General features: G+C 41.9%; 1 protein-coding gene across 1 annotated transcript in view; it reads left to right on the forward strand.

Moving 5' to 3' along the window:
• Window positions 1-26,649, forward strand: part of LOC118931520 (dynein axonemal heavy chain 9-like) — a 215,598-nt gene that overhangs the window by 65,831 nt on the left and 123,118 nt on the right. The window contains 10 exon segments of the mRNA XM_057499467.1: window positions 4,538-4,760; window positions 5,396-5,562; window positions 12,249-12,597; window positions 12,599-13,120; window positions 15,586-15,716; window positions 16,030-16,156; window positions 21,678-21,830; window positions 23,058-23,183; window positions 24,305-24,544; window positions 24,873-25,029. Coding sequence (XP_057355450.1) covers window positions 4,538-4,760; window positions 5,396-5,562; window positions 12,249-12,597; window positions 12,599-13,120; window positions 15,586-15,716; window positions 16,030-16,156; window positions 21,678-21,830; window positions 23,058-23,183; window positions 24,305-24,544; window positions 24,873-25,029 — 2,195 coding nt within the window.

Genomic DNA, 26,649 nt, shown 5'->3' on the forward strand with positions numbered 1-26,649 from the left:
CCATTTGTTCTTTTCCTTTTAATTTTTTCCTTTTTGCCTGCTTTTTTTGTTTTCTTTTATTTTTCCTTTTTCTTACTCCATTTTCTTCCCTTCTGCTAATTTGGATGTTGTACTATTAAGGTCTCCAGTTCTTATGGTTCCCATTGCTATTTTAATAAGGATCCTTAAAAGAAAGAAATTTATCAGCATTATTACTCTCTTCACAACCAATGCAAAGACTTTAGAATAATTTGAACTCAACTGTTCACTCCTAGAATTATATTCTGTCATTCCCAGTAATTTCAATTGCTCCCTAGTATTTAAACTCCACAAATTATACTTTATTTTTATACACTCAATGTTTATTTAAATTTACCTACATATTCACCAATATCTTTGCTCATTAAATTTTCCTACATCACAGAGCTCTTACCTGAGATCTATCCATTAGAGGTTCCCTTAATAAGGGTCTATTGGTAGAACTCTCATGCTTTCTTTGTCTGAGAATGCATGTATTTTGCCCTTGTGCTTGAAAAAAGTTTTTTAGAAGATAGAATTCTAGGACAACAGATATCTTCTTTATGTATTAAAGTATTATTCCACTGTGTCCTGGCTTCCATTTTTTCATTGCCTAGTCACATGTTAGTCTAATTCTTTTTTCCTTCCCTTGTTTTGTAGAAGTCTGTCTTTGCTCTGAAGCCATTTATCTACTTTTAAGGGTTTTTTTTTTACCCTTTTTGGCAATCTTCAGTTTCATGAACTACCTATGTGAGGGTTTCTTTATATTAATTTTGCCTTCAATTTGTCGCTTTTTTAATCTCACATTTGAAGTCTTTTAGCAATTCAAGAAAATTCTCCACTAGAATCTCTTCAAAGATTGTTTCTTGCCCATTCTCTCTCTTGCTTCCTCCTGGAGCCCTTACTACACTTATGCCAGATCTTTTCACTCCTTCATGTGTCTTCACAGTTTCCAGAGCTTTCAGTTTTTTGTCTATCTGCACTGCAGTTCAGAAAACTTTACTTTCTCCACATAGAGCAATCTAATTCTCTCTTTCAGCTTTGTCTAAATCTCCTCTTTAAACCATTCACTGAGCTTTAAATTTTAATTATACTTTCCATTTTTAGATTTCTATTTGGTGATTTTATAATTTTGCTTGCTCATTTTTTACACTCTTTTCTTCTTTGCTCAAATGTTAAGGCTTCTCTTTTATTTATTCCTTTTTTAAGTTGGAGAACATGTTCATTAGATGATTTTAAGACAACTTCTGATGTGTCAACTTAAAAATTATTTGTTTCTTCATGCTGTAGATTCAAGGTAACATAAAGGCCTACAGGAAATTATTAGCTTCTTTCTCCAGGAATTGTCCATCAACAAAGCACAGTATGATCATTTTTGCATTGCTAAAACACATGTTAAAAGCTTTTCTATCCTTCCCTTCACAAAGTAATGCCATCACAGGCCATAATTTTCATGTTATCCACTTCAGTGAGTTTTGTCATTTGTTGGAATCCATCATTCAGACAAAGGTCCACATGCTATCACTGATTCTGGCATATTTGCAAAGCCTCTGAAATTGCTTCCATTCCTGACTGAGATAATGCTGAATTTACATTTGAACTTAGTACTGGGTCAGGGGCAGGGTCTGTAACTTATTAAGGCTGTGTGGACTTATCTAGGCTTCTAGAGTGATTCCTAAAGAAAACACTTCTGTCTAAACTGGCATATGGTGCTTAAAAGGATAAAGTTGCTTTTCTTAGTCTTGAGTTGATGTCCAAGAAACTGCAGGAAGTCACTTTCTCCTGCTTTATGGGTCAACAACGGTAAAGAGAAACACTCAAACAAGAACTCGTTTGTCCTTTCAATATATTAAATATTGCTGTTTATATTCTGCATCTGAATTCCAGTATCTGAACTCTTCACAGGTTTCGTGTCTGTTTCTGCTAGCTCCTACTCATGGTGACTTCTTGTATGGGTTATAACTTTTGATTGTAAACCATGTTCCTTGGAATTTTATCTGTGGAAATCCTTTGAAGATTGGATTCTAGTTTCATTCCTCCAGTAATGATTTGCTTTTGTTTCTACCAGTCATCCAGGGGATTCTTCCAACCCCAGACCACCTACACTTCAACTAGCAGTGGCCCACCTAGTGCCCAGGGTAAACCAGGCAAGTTTCCCTACAGTCCCTTTCTGTGCAGTGTGTTTATTTTTTGTTCACTCTTGCTGAGTTGCAGCTTCCTATTAGCTTAGCCTACCCACCTTGTGTGGGCCCTTGGCTCAAGCAATCAAAGTGGAAGTTCCAGGTCTTCATGGTGCAGTAGAAACCATTATATGAACGCCAACTTAAAACCTTGCTTGGTTCTTGCTCTTGATACATCTTCAGCCTCTGGAGATTCCTTAATCTCATGCCCTGCTAGTGATGCATATTTTAAATGATTTTGAAATAGTTGCTTATGCCTTCTAGTTGTTTGAGCAGGAGGGTTACTCATGTCATCATATACATCATACAGCTAGAATCTGAAGTCTGCCATTCCCCAGCTTACTCTGCAGTCAGCCTTTTACTAGACCAGCCCACTGAAACCACTCGTGTCAAGGTTGCTAATGGCTTTCACACGGCCACACCCTGTGGTCACGATCTGTCTTCATCTTCATGTGTACCCCTCAGGAGGAGTTGGCATAGCTGATCATTCCCTCTTTCCCCATTTCTCCCTGTGGCTTTCAGGATACCTCACATTTCTTGTTTTCCTCCTGTCTCACTGGCTGTGCCATCTTGGTCTCTTTAGCTGGGCTTGTCTCTTCTAGACCTCCGAATATTAGAATTCCTGAAACCTTAATCCTGAACTTTCTTAGCTATCTATACTCATATTCCAAGTGATATCTAACCCAGCACTTGAAGGACGACTGTGTAATAACTACCAAATTTATATTTTCAGCCCCATCTCTCAGGAGCTCTCCACTGACTAATAAATGTCTCCCTAAAGTGTCTAGTGTCTGGGAGGCATCTTAAACCTCATGTGTTTAAAACATGTTCCTCTTCCCCTTCTCCCTCCACAAAAACTAGTCTTCCCCAATTCTTCCCCATATCTTTTTAAATGGTACCATTGTTCACCTCACTGCCTGGGACCACTATTGATCTCTCTCGTTTCCTCACATCTCTCCCCTAATCCATCAGTGGGTCCTATAGGCTCTATATGCAAAATTATCTTGAATCTGACCACTCCTCAGGTCTACCAGCCAGGTCAAAGTCAATTATTTTCTGCCACATGGACAATGATTATAGTCCCTGAAGCCCTCCTGGCATCCATTCTTGTCTCCCAACCAGCAAAGCCAGCATCACCGTCTTCATTACCACCTCCCACTAAAACACGTTCTCCTCCAGCTGCAGATCTTTTGCTCAGAATAAAATCTGGAGTGCTTATCATGGCCACTAATGCCCTGCCATGTCTGGCCCCTTGCTAACTCTCTGCTCTCTTCTCCCTCCATTTTTTCCCCATTTGCCTCATGCTTCTGCCACGTTGACTTTTCCCCTTTTCCTCAAACAAGTCAACTGAATCCAGGTTCTGTGCCTTCCCTCATGCTGTTCCCTCTACCTGAAAACTTTTATATTTCTCTCTGTGGCTCCCTCCTTCATACCATTTATGTTTCTGCTCAAAAACCACCTTAATAGAAAGGCCTTTACTAACCACTCCATAGAGAATAGAGCCATCCTAAATAGTCTCTACCCATTTATAGTTCTCATCACTACGTGAAACTGTTCGGCCTATTCCATCCACTTGTTTCCTATTTATTTTTCCCACTAAGAGGTAAGTTTCAAAAGGGCAGAGCCTTTGTTTATCCTATTTATTCTCTCCTCAGGGTCTGGAAGCATGCTAGGGTTCATGTGTTAGACATATTAATTTTTTTCTTGTATCATGTAATAGATAATAAATATATCTGAATTAAAGACAATTTTCCCAATAACCAGTGAGACAGAAATGATTTCTCCAATCTTATAGGCAAGGAAACAGGCTCAGATGTTAAATGACTTGGCCATGATTACACATACAACCCGAGTGTGTATGATTTTAGACACCACAGTATTTTTGTGATTTATAGTTCTTTTGAAAATTTCAAAAAAACATTACAAAAAACATTGCAAAACAGTACCAAAGTTCCCTTTCTGTGCAGTGTATTTTTATTTATTTGATTCATTTATTTACTTTTACCTTCACTCAGATTTCCCAAATGATAACATCTTGCATAACCACAGTACAGTCAAGATCGGAAAGTTAATATTGATGTACTAGTAACTAACCTACAGACCTTGTTCACATTTCCCCAGCTGTCCTACTAATATGTTGTGTCTCTGGAGTCTCCATCAAAGTGTTCATCTTTGTCTTCATGACTCTGACACTTCTGAAAAGGCTCATATTCTTACCATCAGTGTACAGTCTATGCAGAGAGCTGTGCACATGGAAGGTTCTCCATAGCAATAGCTATATTTTAGGGGCAATAAATAAATCTGCTTTTTTGGGAGAAGCAGGAGAGTGGCTCCTCATGTTCTGTTTGTGTTTTGCTTAGCTTGGCTGACCTTGAAGTGTTCATAAAAAATAGTGAGAGTGGCTTGCTCAAGGAAGTTGAAAAAGGCGATTTTAAAGGATTGGTTGAGATTATGGGACACCTTATGGCTCTTAAAGAATGGCAGGGCAGCACTGATGAGATGTTTGAGCCCTTAAAGCAAACTATTGAATTGCTGAAGACCTATGAACAAGAATTGCCAAAAACGGTGTTTAAGCAGCTGGAGGTCAGTGCAAAATTTGTTTTCCTAATAAAAGAAAGAGTGGGGGAGTTTTAGGATTTCAGAGTCGGGTGAGGTAGATTGAAATAAATGAGAAACAGGGCTTAGCAATTGCCCAAGGCGCATATTTTAGAACAGTATGTGTAAGGTATGTGTCATATCTAGCACATGGTGGAAACTCAATAAATATGAAACACTGTAATTCTGGAGGATATATGGGAGAGTTAATGTGGACAAAGTGTGTCGGGTTTTTTTCCCCAGAATTACGGGTGAATGAATTGTTTTCATTCAGAGGAGAAAAGAGCAGATCTGAGGAGTGTTAAGGTGGTCTAAGAGGAAGTGTGGGGCGTTACAGAAAATAACCAAGTATTCTTGGAAAATATAAAAAGGGAAAGGGTTACTGGGTCAGAGGCTGAGGGCAAGAAGGATAGTGTTGAGTGCAAAGTAGACGATAGTCGATAGAACAACTGACTAGGGAGATAAGTCAAGGAAGGGGAGTTGTTGAAAACGGACAAATGATACCATGGCATTGCAGCAGGTGTTGTGGCAGACATAAAAGTATCTGGGGTCTGTCCAGTTTCAGGACTGTGGTGAAGGGAGGGAACAATGTGGGTCTGACCACGCTGAGGTCTCCATTGCAGGAGCTGCCTGAGAAATGGAACAACATAAAAAAGATGGCCATTGCTGTGAGTCAGCAGGTGGCCCCACTGCAAGTGAATGAAGTGAGCATCCTCCACCAGTGGTGCACAGCCTTTGATGCTGAACAGCAGCGGTTCTGCGAGTGATTCCACCAAGAAGCTCCCTTCAGGTATGGATCAGTTACCACCTCTGCCTCCTTACTTGTAAACATGGCACCTTTGAGTCACTGACTGTCTTTCTGTTGAGTTTGTGTTTCTTCTAGCAGGTTAAGACTAGTTAACAGTCTTCCCTCCCTTTACGGTTAGGATGTGGGGCTGGACTGGACAGCAGCCTCTCAGGGCCTGCATGAGATGACCACAGGTTGTGCAAACAAAAGATCTTGCCTTCAAAAGTCTAGAAACTTCTGTGTCTCCAGGTCTATAAAGGGATTGTATGTGGTATAATTATAAAGTTTTCACTAAACTGTTGGTATTCTAAATTTTCAAAAACTCCTTTTCTTTTATGGCTGATAGAATTTAAAAATACTTTTGGAAGGCATTTTGGTAGCCTAAATTAGGAAGGATTTGAGGTGAAGGGTTTACTTCTTTCATAGCTTAGTAATGCTCAGACACCTCCCTACTTGTGATTAAGGGGTCTTTACATAAAACAGCTATAGGATGGGCAACACCATTCACATGTGTGCACAGTGTGCATGCACACATAGGTTCCATTCTGTGAGGTTTCCTCCCTTAGTGGGGTAGTCTGCTAGGGTCTGCTTCTGGTCTACTGCTCAGCATCAGAGGCTCTGAAATACTACATTGGGAGGTACATGTTAAAGCAACAAATGAAACAAACAAAAATCACAACTCTACTGAAAGAAAGTAGAGCATAATGATTAAGTATATGGACTCTGGACTCAGGCTGTCTAGTGTCTAATCTCAGGCTTAATGCCCATGTCAGGAAGCCACTCAATATGTATGTGCTTCAGTTTCCTTGTCTATAAAATTGGGTTAACAATAGCATGCACCACATAGGGTTGCCAATAGGGTTAAAGCAATACCCTTTCCAAGTGTTTAGCATAGTATCTGGCACTAGGGTGACCAACCTTCTTGGTTTTCCCTTGACTGTTCCCATGTTACCACTGAAAGGTCACACATCTAGGGAAGTCCCTCTGTACCAGGCACATCGGAGCTGTTGGTCACCCAACCTAGCGCACACTTAAGGGTCTACTTATGCTTACTGAATAATGTTCACCAAACATTTACTAAGCAGCTACTCTCCCCCAGTTATTATACTTGGGGCTAGAGAGAACAAATGAGTGTGTTGAGTGGAAGGGAAGGGCAGATTTGTAAAACTGTGCAAAAGATGTGTATAGACAGATAAAACACAGGACTCTGAAGCAGTGTGCTACCATTTTGGCTGCACATTAGAACCACCCAGGGAGCTCTTAAAACTTCCAATATCCAGTCTGCCCCACAGACCAACTATATCAAATTCTCTGGGGGTAAGACCTGGCATCAGTAGTTTGTAAAGCTCCCCAGGTGTTTCCAGCATGCAGCCAAGTTTGAGACTGCTGCCCTAGAGGGAACTGCTTCTCTTCTCAGCAATCAAACCAGGACGTTAAAACTGAGTCTGTCTCCCTCTAGAATAATTGCCTTAGTAGCTATGCCCTCATGCCTAAGAAACATCTATTGTTCAAAACACTTGTGGAACTCCTTTTGGGCATGCCATTGAATTTTTAAAATTCAACACTCATCATGTAGAGTGAAAGCTGTTGAGGGAGGTAGGATATCAAGCTGAGTAATACTGCTTAGTGTTAACAATCACACCATGGCAGCAGCCATAAAAATAATGATACTAATAACCTTGGCATTAGTCTGTCTTAAGACTGTCTCTTAAGAAAATTTTAAAAAAGGAATTCCCAAGATGGTTTGGTGAAATGGCTTCCCAAACAGGCTTCTGAGATTGGTTGAAAGGACAATACTCATTTGCTAGTCATCTGATGGAAATCTGGTATTCCTCCTTCATGGTTACATTGTGTACGTGTATTGATTGGCTGTTGTTTTTTTATTTAGTAGCTGCACTATTTTTCTCTTTCTTAGCACTTTATCTGCTGGCTATGAGGATATCACTTCCCTTAGCTGGGTTTTCCAAATTCACATCTGTTAATTTGACATGCAGACAAATCTCTGGAAGAGAATTCTTTGAAAAGAATTGCTCACAGCAGTGTGGAAATCCAAACATTACTGCAATTTTGATGTATTTCTCTCCTCAAGAAAACCTTCAGGACTGAAGGGAATCTTCGTGGGTGTCAATTCATTTTGTTTTGTTTCTTAGTTTGGTGTGTGTGAATGTGTGTGTTTAAAATGTTTAGGTACAGTGAGTAGCAAATGAGTTTAGTTCTGGTTGCTTCACTTTGAGATCATTGACGAATTTCTAAAATGCAGCCTGTGGTGCATTCCTCAATGCATGCAAGTGTCTATTCCTGATTAGACTACAGGTTAAGCTCCCATTTATCTTGTCTTTGAGGAAGAAAAAGAAATAAAGTGTCTCATTAGGCCCTTGCAGTCTGACAGGTGCTGGGTGACGTCACATTGCATGGGTTGAGGTTCTTCATGTCCAAGTCATGTTTTACTTCCTCTTTTAGTCCTAAACTCTCAGCTGTGTCAGCATATTCCTAGTTGAGCTCTCTCACTTCACAGTAATTGGCTAAATCATCATGCTCAGATTCAAGGGCTTTCTAGAATGATTAAAATTGGAGACTAATTCTTCTCTTTGAGTGAAAGGGATGTTCTATGCTTCCAGCAGCACTCTCTTGTTCAGTCTTTCTGACCTTGGGAATGATTCCAGGACATCTTATCCATATCAAGACCAAGGTAACTCAGGGGTTTCTTAGCCAAAGCATTTGACCCCTGCAGGCTCCAGCTTAATGGGGAACATTAGTGGTTTTAGTTGTTTGGCAATCAGATTCTGTCAATAGTTGTGGAGCCTTCTTGAAGACCCCGTCCCATTCGGTACTATCCTGCATGACAACTAGAGAAAGCAAGGCTTTCCAAATAGCCCAGAGAGCACACCGGAGGGAAGAAGGACCTCTGTCTCGCTTGGACAGCGTCTACCATCTCTTCAATCACTGGAGAAAAAAGCAACATGTGTCATTAAATCTCCCAGGGACATATCTATAGTTCATTAGACTAGTTGAGCTTGACCTTGTTCTTCCAGCTAATTTGACTCATTCACATGATTCAGGCTTCCATGGAACAAAAGAAGCTGTGGTCTCAACAGTGGAGTCAGCAAAAATGATGCAAGGGCTAGGATTTTAAAGTAATACACAGTCCCTGACCTCAAGGACTTACAGCCTCAGGACAGTTTCAAAAATGAGTAAGTAGTCATGTTCACTGGATGCCAACTTCAGCCCCCACTGGGAGGCAGTTCACACCCCCTAGAAGAGGGTGCTAGAGCCATCTTGAGAATTAGCCACTTGTTCTCTGTCTTCCATTTTGGACAAGTCATTGGAAGGGACTGTTCCACTGTTCATGCAGATGGGGTCCACAGGATGGGAAGAGCTGAAAGAACACAAGTTCAGATCAGATGTGCTGAGTTGTACAATACCTGTGGGGTATCAAGCAGAGGTGTGTCATAATTCGTTGTATACACGTATGGTGCTGAGGTTAACCTTTACCAGCTAGTAGCTTTCCACAAAACAATTTAAGTCACTTACTGCTCTTTCTCTCTCTATGCTCAAGTCTAGGTCCGGCTGGCATCAGTCATTTTCCCAAGATCACATGCATGAACACCACATTTCCATCTCTCTTAATTATGGTTTTATTCATCCAGACTTTCCAGACATTTCTCTTTTAGATTAAAATACTTTTGCATTATTATTTCAATTTCAAAGACTTAGTACACCCTTTTCCCTCCTATTACTTTCTTGTTTTTGTACTGTATTGCTCCCCTGGGTTTAGAGAACCGCTAGTAGTTTATTAGGCACATTAATCAGGTCTGTGGCTATCCTGACAATTCACACTACAGTGTTTAAATGGGAAAAAGGTTACCTGCCCTCATGTCCAGAGGTCCTTTTCACTACTTAGGCTGAATTAACTTTTATGTGTGCTTAGCTGCAGGAAATTACTGTCCACAAATTTAAACTATAAACAAAAACTATGCCACAGGGTAGATGAAGTTTGGGATAGGTTTGACAAATGATCACCTCTTACAAGTATTTGAGGAACCAATATTGATTTAAGGATGTTCATATGTGCTGAGGAAAGAATGGTTAGAAAGATCATTTATCTTCTTTTGTGTGCACCCCCAAAACTCTAATAGTGCATATCTTACCTATTAAGTTATTCTTGAATTTCACTCCATTAATATATTAAACAGCATGTGGGCTCCTAGAATTTGTCTAATCGATCTTGTGCTAATACCAAGAGGCTAAGTTCACTGCAGTCAAGATAAAAAGTAGAACCTACACACTGACAATTAGTCTCTGGAAATTAAGAATAAGCAGGACCATTCAGGTATGGTGATCTTCCCTGCTGGACCACTTGCCTTGAGGATGTTACATTTCTTTCCTTCTAGTTCTTTCTCCACTGTTCTCATGGGGGAGAGGGTTCCTTGCCTATATAGATGAAGGGCCCTCTTCAGCTCTGTCATCTCCAAACTCATATTCTGTTCTGAGACAGCTGGCAGCTGGAGAACAGTGAAGACGTGCACTGTTGTTCAGCCTCATTCCCTTGAGGAGTAAATCCACCACCGTAACACAAGGGCCAAAAACTATTTAGATGGAACAAGCGGAATCAAACATAGCAAGCATCAAAGTTAATCTGACATTAATTTAATGGTATGCATAACTGTTATTGTGTTGCATGGAAATTAGGCTTAAGTGGTGAGCAGTTCAGGTAAATGACTTTAATTAGGATCATGTTCCATCAATCAAGTCCAATATTTCCAAAGAGGACTGAGAGAAGAGGCAGTTCAAGAAAGGGAATTTGTATGCCATCCTTTTCCTTTCTCCCCTCCCCTCCACATCCCCCGAGCCAATACACACATACGGATATGCATACTCAGTTGGAGGAAACGGCCAGTTCTCTAGTCATTCATGTCCTCTCAACTTTCCCCTTGAGGATGGACCCTGGGATGCCCTATTCTGATTTTAGAGGAACGCAGTGTTCACACATAGGCCGTGGTGTCCCCAGTACCTAACCCAAGCACATAGAAACAAGAAAACCTGAAAGAGGTAATGGCGAAAAAGTGTAAAGAGAAACTGCAGAGGAAAATTGAGGCTTCTTGAACACTGGGTTTTGGGTGCTCCTGGCCACAGAAACATTATCTCCACATGTGGGTTCCTTTGTATGTAGAGTTCTTTCATGGAGAGGCCATACCAGGAAAGCAGGTCTGGGTGGGTGGCAGCATCGAGTAGGTTAATGCTGCTGAGCACCAGGAGCAGAGGACACCTCCATACACATTGGAGAAAAGAGGATGAGGGGGCATGAATTAAAACTCTAAAGATAGATACAGTGTTTATTGGGGCACGTGCAGACCCAGGGGCCACCCCAGGATGTAGGCAGAGCAGACCAGAGAGGGCAGAGGGGAGGCTGAGCACAGCCTGGAGAAGGGACTTAGATGAGGAGCCCGAGCTGAGGCATACAGTGAAGGAAACTGATGGTGACTGCGGAGTGCCTTGCTGAGGGCTTTGTGTTCAAACTCCAAGGCTCCCAGCAGAGGTCCTCAGACTTGGAGGAAAGCACTGCAGGCCATCAGCGTGAGTTTCACCACAGACAAGGACACCAGCGGAGCACATTGGAGTCACCCGGGGTGCTTGAAAACTGCCATTGCCCACACCCCAGCCCCAAACATTCTGATTTAATTGGTCTGGGGAGCAGCCTGGGCATGGAGATTTTAAAGCTTCCAGAAGATTCTAATATGCAGCCAAGACTGAGAGCCACTGCTCAAGAGGAAGTGATGCCAGATGGGGTCAGTGCTGGACTTTTAAGTGCCAGCCCTCTCGCTTAAAGCTGACTTCCCACTAGCAGCTCCTGGCAGGCTTTGGCTTTTAGCATCTGCAGTAACATGCAGTGCTCTTTTGTGACAGGTTGTCTGGAAGCCAGTGAGTGGCAGCAGAGTCTGAAGGGAGCTCAAACAAAGGGATGACTCCCCTCTACCCTGGATAAGGGGTTGGGGGAGGTGGAGGAGAAGAGGAGCATTTTTACCTTCTCAGAAGTGAAGAAAAGATCCAAGCAGGGAGTTCCTTTTGGAGTGTCTTCCCTCCAGTGGGTTGTGCTCACTCTACTCCAACCTGCCCTGAATGTCTTTTCTTCCTAGGCTTTGGTGAAACTCACTGCTCTTTGCTCAGATACTAAGTGTTTGTACTCAGCGAAATAAGCCAAGCAGAGAAAGACAAATACTGTATAATTTCACTTACATGTACGATCTGAAAAGCAGAACAAAGAGACAAACAAAAAAGCAGAAACAGACACATAAATATGGAAAACAAATGATGGTTGCCATAGAGGAGAGGAGTGCAGGGATGGGCAAAATAGTTGAAGGGAATTAAGAGGGATGAACTCCCAATTATAAAATAAGTAAGTCATGGGGATGAAGAGTACAGCATAGTCAATAATTTCATAATTTTATATGTTGACATCTGGTAACTACATTTACCATGATGAGCATTTTATAATGAATATAATTGTTGAAACACCATGTTGTACACCTGCAACCAATATAATATTGTATGTCAACTACACTTCAACTAAAAATAAAAAGTAAATATTGGAGTTGCTGGTACTTTGGTGATCCTAGGAAATGGGCCTGTACAGCAATAATATTACTAATAAGTGTGCTGTACTTACAAAGGAAACACATTGTGTCTTGTAGATTTGACAGCATTGACCCTTATCAAATGCTGGATGCCTGGCACACTAAGATCCAGCAGTTGGAATTGACCATGGCCTCCACTGCCGAGTCTGCCAGCCTGTTTGAGGTTAGCGTTCCAGACTACAAGCAGCTAAAACAGTGTAGGAAGGAGGTCTGCCAGCTGAAGGAGCTCTGGGACACCGCTGGGGTGGTGACCTCCAGCATCCGTGCCTGGGAGACCACCATGTGGAGGGATATCAATGTGGAGGCCATGGACGTGTAGTGCAAGCAGTTTGCCAGGCACATCCGGAACCTTGACAAGAAAGTCAGGGCCTGGGATGCCTTCACGGGCCTGGAAAGCACTGTGCTGAAACACTCTGACCTCGCTGAGGGCCGTGGCTGAGCTCCAGAATCTGGCCATCCGGTGGTGGCACTTGGGGCAGCTGATGCAGGCCACGGGTGTGAGCTTCACTGTGGGCGAGGGCACGATACTGGCACAGCTCCTGCAGCTCCAGCTGCACCGCTTTGTGGACGAAGTCTGGGGCATTGTGGACAAAGCAGTGAAGGAGATGGGGATGGAGAAGACCTTGAAGGAGCTGCAGGCCACCTGGGCCAGCATGGAGTTCCAGTACGAGCTCCACTTGCGGACCAATGTCCCCCTGCTGCGGTCGGATGAAGGCCTCATTGAGGTCCTGGAGGATAACCAAGTGCAGCTTCAGAACCTGATGACGTCCAAGTATGTTGCTTTCTTCCTAGAGGAAGTGTCGGGCTGGCAGAGGAAGCTGTCTACAGCCGATGCTGTCATCGCCATCTGGTTTGATGTGCAGCACACATGGTCTCATCTGGAGAGTATATTCATTGGATCTGACGATATCTGGGCTCAGCTGCCCCAGGTACTTGCTAAGGAAACCCTGCCCTCTCTGTTCCCTTCCCGAGTCAAGGGAAGAGCACCCAGTTTCTTCATCCTCTAGACCTTTCCTTCTCTGCTGCCTGCCTTGGCCTCACTCAACAAATGCTTGCTTCACGAGCCACCAAAAGTCAGGCAGAGGAAAAGAAAGAAGGTGAAATGCACACCAGTCAGTTTGTCCCTGGGTGGGTGGGCAAAAGAGAACCTGGATTTTTTAAAAGCCCATGTACACAAGAGAAGAGATAGAAAATATTTTGCTACTGCAGTTTGTGGTGAGCTGCTCATGGGTTGCCCCATAGATGATTACAATGCAGCTATCAATTGGCAGAGAGCACTGTTTCCAAGCATATTCACATTCCTTCTCAGCCGCAAGCTGTTCTGTAACCCTCTGGCCTGTGCTACATGGTAAATACCAGTCTTCAGCTAAATACAAAACACGGAATTTCTCTAAAATATGCATCCTTCTCTTTGCTACCTTCCCCGTGGTTGATAGCCCTTTCTAATTTGTCCTAATTAATGTGCCATTAACTTAGACCCTTCAGTGGAATCTAACTCATTAAAAGAATTTTTTTTTGGCAGGCTTTCTCTGGGTCCCTTCAGACAGCAAGGTCTTTTCTTACAAATTAGTTTAATTCCAAAATGTCAAATGACATCCAGGTCTTGCTAAAAAGTTTAAAGCACATTCCATCAAAACGTTTTATTTTCCCATCTCATCCCGCAAAAGCATATTTAATGTAATAATACAGATTAAAGGTTGCACATTTGGAGTGGAAACTAACAGAAAACAATTCTGTCAGAGCTTTTGTAATTAGGCCAAATTGAATAAGCTAGGTTTTATTTATCTCCAGTGCTAGTGATTGAAGAAGAGCAGGTTTAATTATAAGGAGGTGAAGACATGGATGGAGGCTTTGGTAAAGACTTTAATGGAGGCATTTGAGGACTTTCAATGAAATACAATAATCAGTATCATTAACTGCTCAACAGTGCCACAAATGTGTGTGTAAAATATGTAAATATGTGTTCTTTGTATTAACAAAATGACAATAGACAATCTCAAAACAATAAAATCAGTCATCTTACAACCTAATTAGTAACTATTTTCATTCATTAAGAATATTTCCAACATTTGTTTATGTATATACATATTTTTACATAATTGCTCTTGGTGTAATTATAGTTCTCTGAATTCAGCTGTTTTTCATTTTAACATTTATGCCAGTATTTCCAATACTTCTATAACCTTGATACCTTTTCCACCCGTAACTGGAGCCAAGTATCTCATTAGGGAATCATAATTCACTTTACGTGGCCCTGTTAGTCTAAGTCTTCCTGGAGAGGGGTGGATTACAGAGGTCTGGGGCAGACAGGGCCGGCAGCGTGCTCCTGAGTCCGAATGCTTCCGCTTGCAGCTGTGGGGTTGTAAGAAAGTCACCCTCTCTGTGCCCTGGTTTCCTCTGATGTAAACTGAGACTAATACTAGTACCTCTTTCAGGGAGTCAATTAAAACAGTGCACAGAGCACATACCATTGTAACTGTTGTTATATAGTAATAATAATACCACAAACTCTAGGTACCAGCTATTGAGCTAAAGTGCTTTACATATGTTATTGTCAGAATCATTTCAACAACACTCTGGGGGGATGTGTGTTTGGGAAAAATGATGACATCTAACTTTGACATCACAAGTGCTGAGGAAAAACTTAGTTTGGTTGCCTAAACTTCTGTATGGACCCAGAAAGAATGCTGGATCCACTATCTACCTGACTTAGGAGTTCTGTGTTTGATGCCAACATTTCTCAAAGTGTGGTCCAGTGACCTCCAAGAGTCAAAAGTCGAGGTCAAAACTGTCTTAGTAATAATGTTAAAATGTTATTTTCCCTTTGGACTTTCATTCTTCTATGAGCATACAGGGGAGTTTTCCAGAGGTTGCATGACATATGCTATCACAACACACTGAGTGCAGAAGCAGAGAAGTGAATCTAGTCATCTCATTAAAGTCAGACGTTAAAGAGATTTGCAATAAAGAAAGGAGAAGAAAAGGAACAATGCCATTTTTTTCTCTAAGTTATTTTGTTTGGGGGAATATAATTATTTTGTATAAAAGAACATGTTATGTTAACATAATGAGCTTAATATTGTTACTTTTTAAATAAATTAACAAATATTTAAAAAATTTCTCAGCTTTAGCTGCTAATGTAGAAAACTGTATTGGTAGACAAAAGAAACACCTACATACAGAAAAGCTTTTCATACTCTCCAGTGTTTTTAAAAGGGTAAAGGGGTTTGAAGACAAAAATGTTTGAGAACTGCCGTTGGAGGTGAAAGGTATTGCTTTCTTAGCATCTTCAGACAACCTAAGAACAGGTTTCTGCTCCTGACTTCTCTCAGAAGGGGAGATTTTGGAACTGAGGGGGGTGGTAGTTAATGTTTTTCCACATTTTTATTTGCAGGATTCTAAAAGATTTGAAGGCATTGACATTGACTTCAAGGAGCTAGCTTATGATGCTCAGAAAGCTCTGAATATAGTGGAAGCCACCATCAAAGCAGGTCTTTATGAAAAACTGGAAGATATTGAGAGCAGGTGATGATCTGTTAGCTGCCCCCTCTTGTAATGCAGAAGATGATATTCCCTTCTCCCCATTCTGTCTCTGAGCTCCTGACCTATTTAACTGCCCAAGTGAAAGAGTGAGTACGTGTGTTTCTGTGTGTGCCTGGATTTGGTAATAGTGTGGTGTTCATTCTGATGGAAATGTATCAGTGTTTATGTTTGCAATACCTATGTTTCTTGCACTCATTTCTGCATGTATTCCATATATTGTGTATGTTCACATCAAGGTCTGTGTATCTATGTGCTTAGGCAAACTTAATTAGGAATTCTGTGTCTGTGCCCTCAGATTATACCTGTGTGACAAAGCCCTGGCAGAGTACCTGGATACCAAAAGGCTTGCCTTCCCTAGGTTTTACTTTCTCTCTTCTTCTGATTTGTTAGACATCCTTTCCAACGGCACAGCTCTACAACAGGTAAGCTGAGGGAGCACCTGTAGAAACATCCAGAAGGCCTCAGGAGCTCCCAGCGGGAGAGGTGTGGGTTCCGCATGATGCCTCCTCTCTCTGGCAGTGTTGCCAGAGTATCAGACCTGCATTGCCACCAGGATCATCCCTAACCTCAGAGCTTCTTCATCCCCCATCATGGCTTCCTGGGGGCCCTCCAGCCTATCAGGGGTGATGGCTCCCCAAAGTAGAACTGGAGAAGCATTGAGGATGGCAAAGGTAGAAAGAGCTAAGCTTTTTCAGAGAATGCTGTTGATTTCATTATAAAGAGGGGCCCAGTGAACTGTGGTCCAAAGTTAGAGCTAAAATTCTCATGGGGAGATAAGCTTGGAAGTTGTCTTAACTGGACATTGGGTGGTTGTGGAAGGAGTGGATGTGAGCAGTCCAAACTTTTGGGTTCTAGCCCCTGGTTCTAGCCACTTGGTAAACATATAGTCTTTGATGTACCACTTCTCTTTGAGGAAGTTTCCTCCTCTGTGAAATGGGAGATGCCTACTGTGTTACAGGTTTTCAGAACATAGTAAAGTAACTAATTGAAGCACTCACTGTTATTATTTGGAGCTGTAGACAGTTGTTCTAACCTTGAGAGGGAAACAAAATCATCTGGAAGACTTGTAAAAATACAGATTCCTTATTCAAATTCAGTTAGGCAATATCCATCATATCATTGATAAGTTTTCACAAATGCCTAGGGTGCCTAGCTGGTTTCCTTGGTTTCACTGGAGATGACTGGTAATTGTAAGTCTGCTTTGGTTATGTAGCTGTATTCCTGTTAAGTTAATGTGTGTGCACAATTTAATTGGTAGTTTAAAACCTATACATGCTTATGTTTCTCTACAAGAAGATATGTTAAAGAAATAATCAATCTTCCCATGTTTTCTTCCATCTGCTACTTTTATAGCTTTTCTTCTTCCTTCCTAATTACAACCCTTAAGTAGAATTCGTGCCTCATAATGAAATTACCGAGTATCATAATTCTTCCAAGTGGTAAAGATACCTCAAGACAAATGCTGGGCATAGAAGCCACATGGCATAAATCTGCAAAGAAGTAAAAAGCTAACCTTTTCAAACAATAAGGCTTCTCTCTCACTTACCAACTTTACATTTCCCTGTATGGCCCCGGAAGATGACTGGTTAGCCAGAGACGGGTAAGATTCCTCAAGGGAGGAACAACCTAAGACAGGCACAGTTGCAGGGGGGCCATCAGGTGAGAAATTGGGGATCAACAGAGGTGAGGCTTAGAACCTCAGCCCCCCTGTTTTGAGAGAAATCTTCTGTTTTGTTGCCGTTGTCTAGCTTGGATTAATACTTAGTCTATAGGCACACACCTGATCATCTACATTTGCCCTCTTACAGCACTAAACTATGTTTTCTACCTTTATCTTGCATCTACCTACCACTTCAGCATTTTATTAAAAAAAAAAAAATAACAACAATAATAATAAGGGAGAAATGTGGGATTCACATATAAATCAAGTATAAAAATCAAACAAATATTCACATTTGACCTGATTGTTTATAGTTCATGATGCATGATCAAAACCGAAAGTTTCTGTGATGACTGCCCTTGCACTGTTCACCATGTAAGAACTTATTCACTATGTAAGAATTTGTTCACCATGTAAGAACTTGTTCGTTATGCTTCAGAAGATTGGAGACTGTTGAGAATTAGGCTTGGGGTTGATTAATGATTGTGCATCGAGTCCCCTATACAGAATTTTATTGTTGTTAACAACCATTTGATCAATAAATATGAGAGATGCCCTCTCAAAAAAAAAAAATCTTAAGATTATTAAAAAGAAGAATGCAAGTACCTACTTGCTGGCTTAAGGACATTTGTACATTGATCTTAGTAAAACTGTAAAACTAACAATCAAACACAGGGCTCAGAGTGTGGCACATACTTAGTACAACATATTAAGTATCATAAAAACAGATAATGGGTAGTAGTTGTGGCTTAATAACTGCCACGTTTGCCAGACGGGATCTAGATCTTTGCTACTTACAGCGGTACCAGCATCATTTTGGAGCTTGTCAGAAATACAAAATTACAAGCCCTACAGCAGATCTACTGATTGAGAACCTATAGCTTAACAAGATCCTGAAGTGATTCATATGTACATGAAAATATGAAAAGCACTTCACTGCTGAAGCCTTCACATGCAGGCACGACAGGAACAATGCATGCCTTGCTCCTCAGTATATCCCTAGCACCCAGCAGCGCCTCAAACACAAATAATTGTTAAATAAATACATGTGTAAATGATATTACTTCTGAGTACACAATTAGAAAGTGGAGATTATATCTATTCGAGTTCTTTGTTTTCAGTCAGAGTTCCCAGAAGTGGGTGCCTAATACTTGCTGTAAATGCCATTAAATTCTTTTATTAACAATGTTGGCCCTAAGAATCTACTATGCCTACATGTAATCTTTTTTAAAAGGAGTTCTTGCTCACAGCTCGGAAAAAAAAAAAAACAGATTCCTAGGGCCTGCCCCAAAGTCTCTGATTCAGTAAGTCTGGGTGGGGCTAATAATTTGCATTAGTAAGGATTCCCCAAGCACTGCTGCTGGTCTCGGGACACACTTTGAGAACCACTGCTATGTATCAAAGGTCTGAACATCAGAAAAGCTGATGGGAGGGGAGCTATGGCATCCCTATTGTGGGTTCCTTTGGCTTTCATCCCTTCTCACCTGCCTTGACTGAGGGTTTCAGCCCCGGGCAAGTTCATTATGGTTTCAGTGAGACCAAGAAAGGACAACCGAGCAGTCTTGGGGTAAAGGGGTTTATACATGGCTTTACTCTCCCGGCAGTAGTTTGAGCACTAGAATTACATCCACATCCAGCAGTCTGCAGGTCCATAATCCTCCTTCATCTCTGCTTCTGCCCAGAGCACCGGGCAGAAGTCTTTATGTAGTGATTCAGTCAATAATAGCTCCTTGTGTACAGGTGTGGAAGCAGTAGCTTAGCAGCAGGCCGGTTACATCATCAAGTAGTTTAGGTTCAGATGAGGATCCTACCTGTAGGATGTTCCATTTTCCCTACATCACTCTGTATCAATTCAAAGATATCTTTCTCATCTGCATCAAACTCCATGCACTAATATACCATAGTTTTTAATACTGTTTTGCAATTACAAATAACTGGCATTGAATAACTTTGAGGTTTGTATTGTTGGAGGTCTATCTTCTAGGTAAATTTCCAGAATCCAGATTGCTGGGTCACAGGGTAAATGATGTGGTCTTGTTACATAATCCCCTCTATAGGAATTGCAGCCTTTTGTACCACCAGTAATGGATGAGACCTTCTCCAGCAGAGCCAAAAGATGGCACCCATGCATTAGTTTTCTGTCCTTGTCAGTGACTTTCTAACTTACTGAAATTATTTTTAGATTGTTGGTAAGTAATAAAGGGAGAGCTTTCTCTGTCTCTTTATCCCTTATAGTTAAAGCCTCTCTTTTTTTTTCTATAGATTCAGTGTTTACAAAGTAGCCCAGGCATGGTGGAGTTGAAATATTTATCACATTAACATTCTGTTTTTGTAACTATGTGTTTATTAAATCTATGTATAGGAGGGTCAAAGATCATTGTCAGACCTTTTATATCTTTTGTACATGAGGTACTCATTCTCAAATACATTATTTTATTTTTTTCTCACTTGGTTTGAGTAAATCTATATGTAGTTGCCCCTTCCCTACGTCCCCAGAGATGAAGCATGGTAGAGTAATTTCCAATTCCTTCTATATCTGTGACTCTTTGTAGTTTTCACATGGGAGTGATTGAATGCTGGGGGTTGGAATTCACAGCAATTTCCCCTCAAATCCCTGCAGACATAGCTCTGCTGTGTCTCAGAGAAGACTTGTGCAGACTGCCTACCTTTTAATTTCACCTTTCTGGGAAGCCTAATTTCTTTCTATTTGGATCTCTATGGAGATGAAAATTTCAATTAAATTTTTAGAAAATTTTTATGTTTATAGATTTGCTTTATTTTGTGAATGTTCCCAAGATACGGTGAGGTTTTTTCCTATCTGAAAACCAGGGCTTTCATTATCTTAAAAATGTTTTCTTTCAGTGTGCTTTTAAGTAACATTTATATTCCATTTATCTGGACTTTTTTTCCTTCAGGTTCATCCTACTTCCATAAGTTGAAGTTCTATTTTCTCTGTGCCACATATTTCCTTCATATAGTCATACATATTTTTATCTCTTAGTCCTCCTCTTTAGCATTCTTCCACAGTTTCCCAACTTTATCCACCATGTTTAATTTTGGGTCACTTAGTAGTTCAGTATTGCTAATATTAGTATAGAACTGCTGTGTCGCTTTATTTCTCCACCTCTACCAACTTATCTTTCAGCTCATATTTCATAAAGTTCATGTTTCTTGCATTTAATTGAAAACAATACAGTGTGATATTTTCGTAACTACCCCTGTTTCCTTTAGTAAAGCTTCTAATATATATGCTCATAATATAATGTAATAATAAAATTATGTATATAAATAATTATATACTCTTGCTCTATCAGTTAAATCCTCTTTTAAGTTGCAGGTAGATCCCACATTGGTGGTGGTGGTTTTCTTTTTTTTTTAATTCACTATTTTTTCTTGTATAAAGAAAGAACCATGCCATCAAGATATTTGTTCCGAATCACTGTGGGTGGGATCTTCTCAAGCACCTTCACAGTTTACTTCATTACACTTCGAATTCTTCTTCTCAAGCTCATAAGCCACAAAGCTGGTTATTGTAAACTCAAGATCACAGTTCAGGATCCCAGCAGCCTGAAGATCTGGTATTTCTAAAAGCCCTACCAGAAGGCCAGTTTCTGTTTATTTCCTCTCCAACCTGCCCTTTCCCTCCCTTCAAGACCATAGTGTGGCTCTACCTGGCCTCCCTCCTAGAAGTCCTTCTTGGGGCATCCCTAAGGGGGTTGTACCGAGAGATACTGGGCTAGGGAGAAGCCCTGGAATGGCCAGGCCTTCTGCTTGGGGTGAGCCTGCTCACCCTTCTATGGATCCTCCAGATACTGGTCTCTCATCAAAGCAGTTCCAACAACTGGGCGACTTCTTCCATAGGCCACTGTCACCACTGCCCTGTGGCCCTCTGGATTTGGGCATGTTAGTGCTCTTCTGCAGACTCTCCTGTGCCTCTCTCCGGCTGCATAGTAGTATTTTCTTAGGAAGAGGGTTTATGAATTAACCATTACTTTTTTCTTCCAATCTGTTCCCATCTTTAGTAGATTAAGCAGAAATTAAACTTTTATGGTTTCACTAGTTTGTAGCTAGTACGTGATTCCTGCTAGTTTTCTATTTCTTTAGCCACTTCTACCCAATTCAGTTGGTTCCTGACTTCACGTCATCATTGTTCCTACAGGCTTCCTTCTAAATGTTTGGTATCCAATATGGTAACAGTTATCACATGGTAGCTCTCTCAAAAATACTACTAAGTAAATCCCTGGACACATTCTCCAATCCTTTGGCATGGTGTCCCTTCATAGGTTCAACGCCACCTTTCCAAACTCTTTGACAATATGGCCAAGATGCAGTTCCAGCTAGATGCCAGTGAGAAACCAACCAAGATAAGTATTGGCATGTACAGCAAGGAAGAAGAGTATGTGGCCTTCAGTGAGCCTTGTGACTGTAGTGGTCAGGTAATGTAAAAGTCCTTTCTCCTTATGTCTTCTCTGTCTCAGTTGTCTGCATTCAAATATAGTCAGCATCAACCTTCAGGATGACCTGTTTGACCTTGGGCCAGAACTGCTGTCTGTGCCCTGGGACTGCCAGCTTCCCTCCATTGACCCGATGTTGGAGCAGCCTCTAGCACCCGCTTTCCTCTGTCTGGGAAGGACACATGCCATGATTCATACACCTTCCCCAACCAAAGACCCCTGCAGAGAGGAGTAATATGCATATAAACAACCACCTGAGTCAACAAGAAAAGGATTTTTCAATGATTAGCAGCCCCAGGAGACTTTACAATGACAGCCCCTGGGGCACCCCACCAGGGAGTCAGGAACCCTGACATCTTCCCTAGGAGAAAATGCCCTTTGCCATCAGCCATTGTCCTGAGATGCCACTTCTCTGTGCAAATACGCCTTGGAGCCACTTCCTCCCATAGCCCATTCCGCTAACAGAGCCAACTACCACCCTGCTCCAAGAACTACTACTTCCAAATCTCCCATGATAATTCAGGAAACACAAAGCATGCAACAATTTTCTCCTTAAGTCTTCTTCCCATCTGGTGCCACTGCCACTAAAATATAATCCCTTCTTTGTTCATTATCATAAATAATCCAGCAGAACATTACCCCTGGAGGGTCTAGTCTAGTCCTAAGTAACACCTGGAGAGAGGATCTCTTATAGAGTCCCACCTTCTACCACCTATATCTTGGAAGGCAGTTGCAGTACCAAAAAGAATTGGATGTTCTCAGTTTTATGAGAGGACCCTGGGGTTTGATTCAGAATGTGTTCTTTCTGCAGACCCGGAAAGCCCTTAGTTGGAAAACGTAAGCCTGGCTTACTTCTCCATACTCAGTGTGAACAAGGTTGTGAGAATCCACTGACTTATTTACACCCAGCTCAACTCAGATGAAGATTTGTATGAACTCTAGATGGCAGCCCCCCATCCCCTTCACCTGCTACTGTCCTGCATGTTCTAAATGGGCACCACCAGCTGCTGCTAACAGCCTGGTTCTCACCTATCACCATCTAGGTTACACAAACAAAATGTGTCCCTGTGCCTTCTGGCTGCCCTTTGGGGTTATACATCATGCTTGGGCTCCGTTCTCTTCACTCCCTCAGGCTGAATGGACAAAAATGCATATTACTGATCACATCTTCTTAGGAAACCAGCATCTAACTCAGAGTTGTTCTTTCAGGTGGAAATATGGTTGAACCACGTGCTTGCTCATTTGAAGACCACCGCAAGGCACGAGATGACAGAAGGTGTAACTGCATATGAAGGAAAGCTGAGGGAGCAGTGGCTCTTTGACTACCCAGCTCAGGTGGTCTCCCACCCAGGACCTTGTGGGCCCCCATCCTCTGCTAGGCTCTTCCTCTGCTAGCTTGACCTCCTTCTGCCTTCAGTGGCTGTCAGACACGTGACTCACTGGGCCTGCGAGGGGTCAGCCAGAAGGAGCTGGACTGTCAGCCATGACCTAATCCAAACATTACCTTGGAGAATCAAGGGCTGCCCATCTTTATCCTCTTTGGCTGCAGTAGGGAGAAAATATAAACAATTCAACTCATTGAACCAGCCAAGTCCATGTGTGACAAGCCCTATGCTGAGTACCAGAGACACCAGCAGGGAACAAGAACAATACTATCCTGCCCCACCCACTGGAGTTTGCAGACTGGCGTGGGAGTCAGGCCCTTCACATGGGACCTGGCTGGATGAGAGACTCGGGGTACTCTGGGAGCATATGGCTAGCTAGTGGGCTCGGGGGACCCCTGAGGAAATGATATTTAAGCTGAGATCTAAAACTGGAGTGAACAAGTTAATAATGGAGAAGAGAAAGAGCAACTGAGCATAGGGAAGAGCATGGGGTAAAGGCTCAGAAGCAAGGAACAGCCTAATGTGTTTGAGGAATGGAGAGGAACTCGGTGTGTTTGAAGAAAGAGTGAGTGAGGGACCGGGAGCTTGAAGCAGCAGATGGACTCTGGAGAGGAAACCCAAAGCCAATTCTTAAGACCATGTTAGGGAGTCTGACAGGATTCTAAGACACATCTGAATCCTTTACAGGGTTCTCAGCAAGGTAATAAGAGAGAGGGGAGAACTGATGAGAATTTTTGAAAATGACTCTGGCTGCAATGCACCACCCCTCCCTTCCCCTGGGAGGTACAGATATTGGTGGTAATGGAAGCAGTAGGAGTAGATAAGATTGTTCTCAACCAAGTGATCTATTTTGCAAGGGCAGAAAGTGCTTTTTTCCCACTGTGTTCCCACTTCACCTCTCCAAGGAATTAGAAGAATGTGGCTCACTCATCTAGTCCATGCTGTCTGAAGAGGAAGGGGAGGAGCTAGTGCCACCCACACAATTACTTGTGAGCTCTTGCTGGGTGATGAGTGGGCTGGTTGTGGAGACAGTCCTGGTAATGGCTTACTAAGTGCCTCTTGGTGCTACAGGTAGCCCTGACCTGCACTCAGATCTGGTGGACCACAGAGGTGGGCATTGCATTTACCAGGCTGGAGGAAGGCTATGAGAATGCCATGAAGGACTATTACAAGAAGCAAGTGGCCCAGCTCAAAACCCTCATCACCATGCTGATTGGCCAGCTCTCCAAGGGGGACTGGCAGAAGATCATGACCATATGCACCATTGATGTGCATGCCCGGGATGTGGTGGCCAAGATGATTGCTCAGAAGGTGAGTCCCTGTTTGTGGGCAACTATACCATGAATACTCTGGCTGTGGAGAAGCTCACCTATGGCCTAAACATGGGGGCCCCAGACTCTGCATTGGCCCGAGAGCTGCGAGAGGATCACGGGGGCTGCTCCTATCTTTTAAAACCCCAGCAAAACAATGCAATCAGAGCAGCTCATGCTTTCTGCGCTGTGGGCACAGGGTGCTGTGCTCGTGTCTAGAGACAGCACCCAAGTCCGCCAGTGCACTGTGTGTCCTGTGGCCAAGGGGCCACCTACTACCTGCTAACCTGTGGCTCATCCACCTATTCTACCCCTGCCACTCTCTCCAGGTGGATAATACCCAGGCCTTCCTCTCGCTGTCCCAGATGTGGCACCGTTGGGATGATGAGGCCAAGCACTGCTTCGCTAACATCTGTGATGCCCAGTTTCAATATTCCTATGAATACTTGGGAAATACACTTTGCCTGGTGATCACGCCGTTGACAGGTGAGTGTGGGCATCAGGCACTGACAGAGAACCCTACTGCTGTCTGGCTCAGGCCATCCAGTGGCCATCTGGGTCAAGGCCACTGGGACTTCCTGAGGAATTACTAGGTAGTCATATACACCTGAATTCTAACACCAGTTCTAACACATTCCAGATGCTTATCCATGAAAAACCTGAACCTAATTCTTGGTCTCCTCATCTCACAGCACACATGAGTTTTAAGGACTTTAGTGTATAGATGCTCAGTGAATGATTCCTATTGCTATTTTCTTATCATTCAATGGCCACATTTATTCAGCACCTGTCACTCTGGTAACACACAGATAAAAGCAAGGTAGTTTCTACCATGAATGGGGTTTTTAATTTTTTAGGGAACCATATTCTTTGTCATTCATATTAATTCATTATTTAATGAATTCACACCAGACACTGAATGAGTCACTGGGAATACAAAGATGACTAAAACATTCTCTGCCCTTAAACTCCAATTCTAGTGAGAGAAATCAGACATATGTAGATAAAAATTAAAATAGCACAAGGTAGAAACATTGAAGGCTGTAGTATAAAAGAGGGCTCAAAGCCATAAAATATCCAAGCAAGTGACTTATCCAAGTAAGTATCCAAGCAAGTAAACTCTATGAGCACAGAGGGACACAGCCACTATGGGATGAAGCAAATAGGACTGGAAATACTTCAGGGAAGAGATGTATGTGATCTGGGCCTTAAAAGATGTGTAGGATTCCAATAGGATGGCTGTCACGGTATCCATGAAATTGTGCAGAAATCTGTGCGCTTGTTCTATTGAGAGGATCTATATCATTCACCAATTCTTAAAGTGGTTGAAGATCCCTAAAAGTTAAGAACTACTGATTGTGGAAAATGGAATTTTATAGGCAAAGGCCTGGAAATGAGAAAACTCATGACATATTCCTGGAAGAGGAAATAGACTCCTGATTTGGGTGGAGGTAGTTGGTCATAAGTCTAGGAAGATGGAGTCAGACTATAATGTGTTAAGAATATATTTTTTATCCAGTAAGTAGTGGTAAACCATTGAAAATTTTTCCTCAGAGGAGTAAAATGATGAAACTGTACCTTATGAAGATTTATCTGACAGTAGAACATGTGCAAAGGAGAGAGGAGATGAATGGGATAAGGTCATGGACCATGTGAGAAATGGTATTTTAATTCTGCTGAGATTTCTGTAATTTCTGTTAAGAACTGGTGCCCCTTCCCCTTGTAATTCCGTTGAGCACAAAATCTCTTCTATTCCAAGAAGAGTTGCATATCTGCATAGCTGGTTCACCCTAAATGAGTGACTTGTCAGTAATGAAGACATTGTCTTAAGTTATGCATGTTAAAATAGCCAAATGGAATCTTTGCCCTGTTTTACTTAACTTTTTTGTATGCTTATGTGAAGTGTTGCCACCTGTATTCTGGTTAAATCCTCAGATATGTTTCCAAATGACGTTTAGCTGAATTGTAATCACTGTGCTCCTGGAATGAATAGGAGTGTGGGAAATCCTAAGTAGTTGAAAATACCAACGTCATTCATAGACTAAGACCTCATGGTTCATCTCCCTCTGTGCTTTTCATTTATTTCATTCACCCAGAATCCCATAA

This window comes from Manis pentadactyla, chromosome 4 (assembly GCF_030020395.1).
Source record: "Manis pentadactyla isolate mManPen7 chromosome 4, mManPen7.hap1, whole genome shotgun sequence".
NCBI classification, from domain to species: Eukaryota; Metazoa; Chordata; class Mammalia; order Pholidota; family Manidae; genus Manis; species Manis pentadactyla.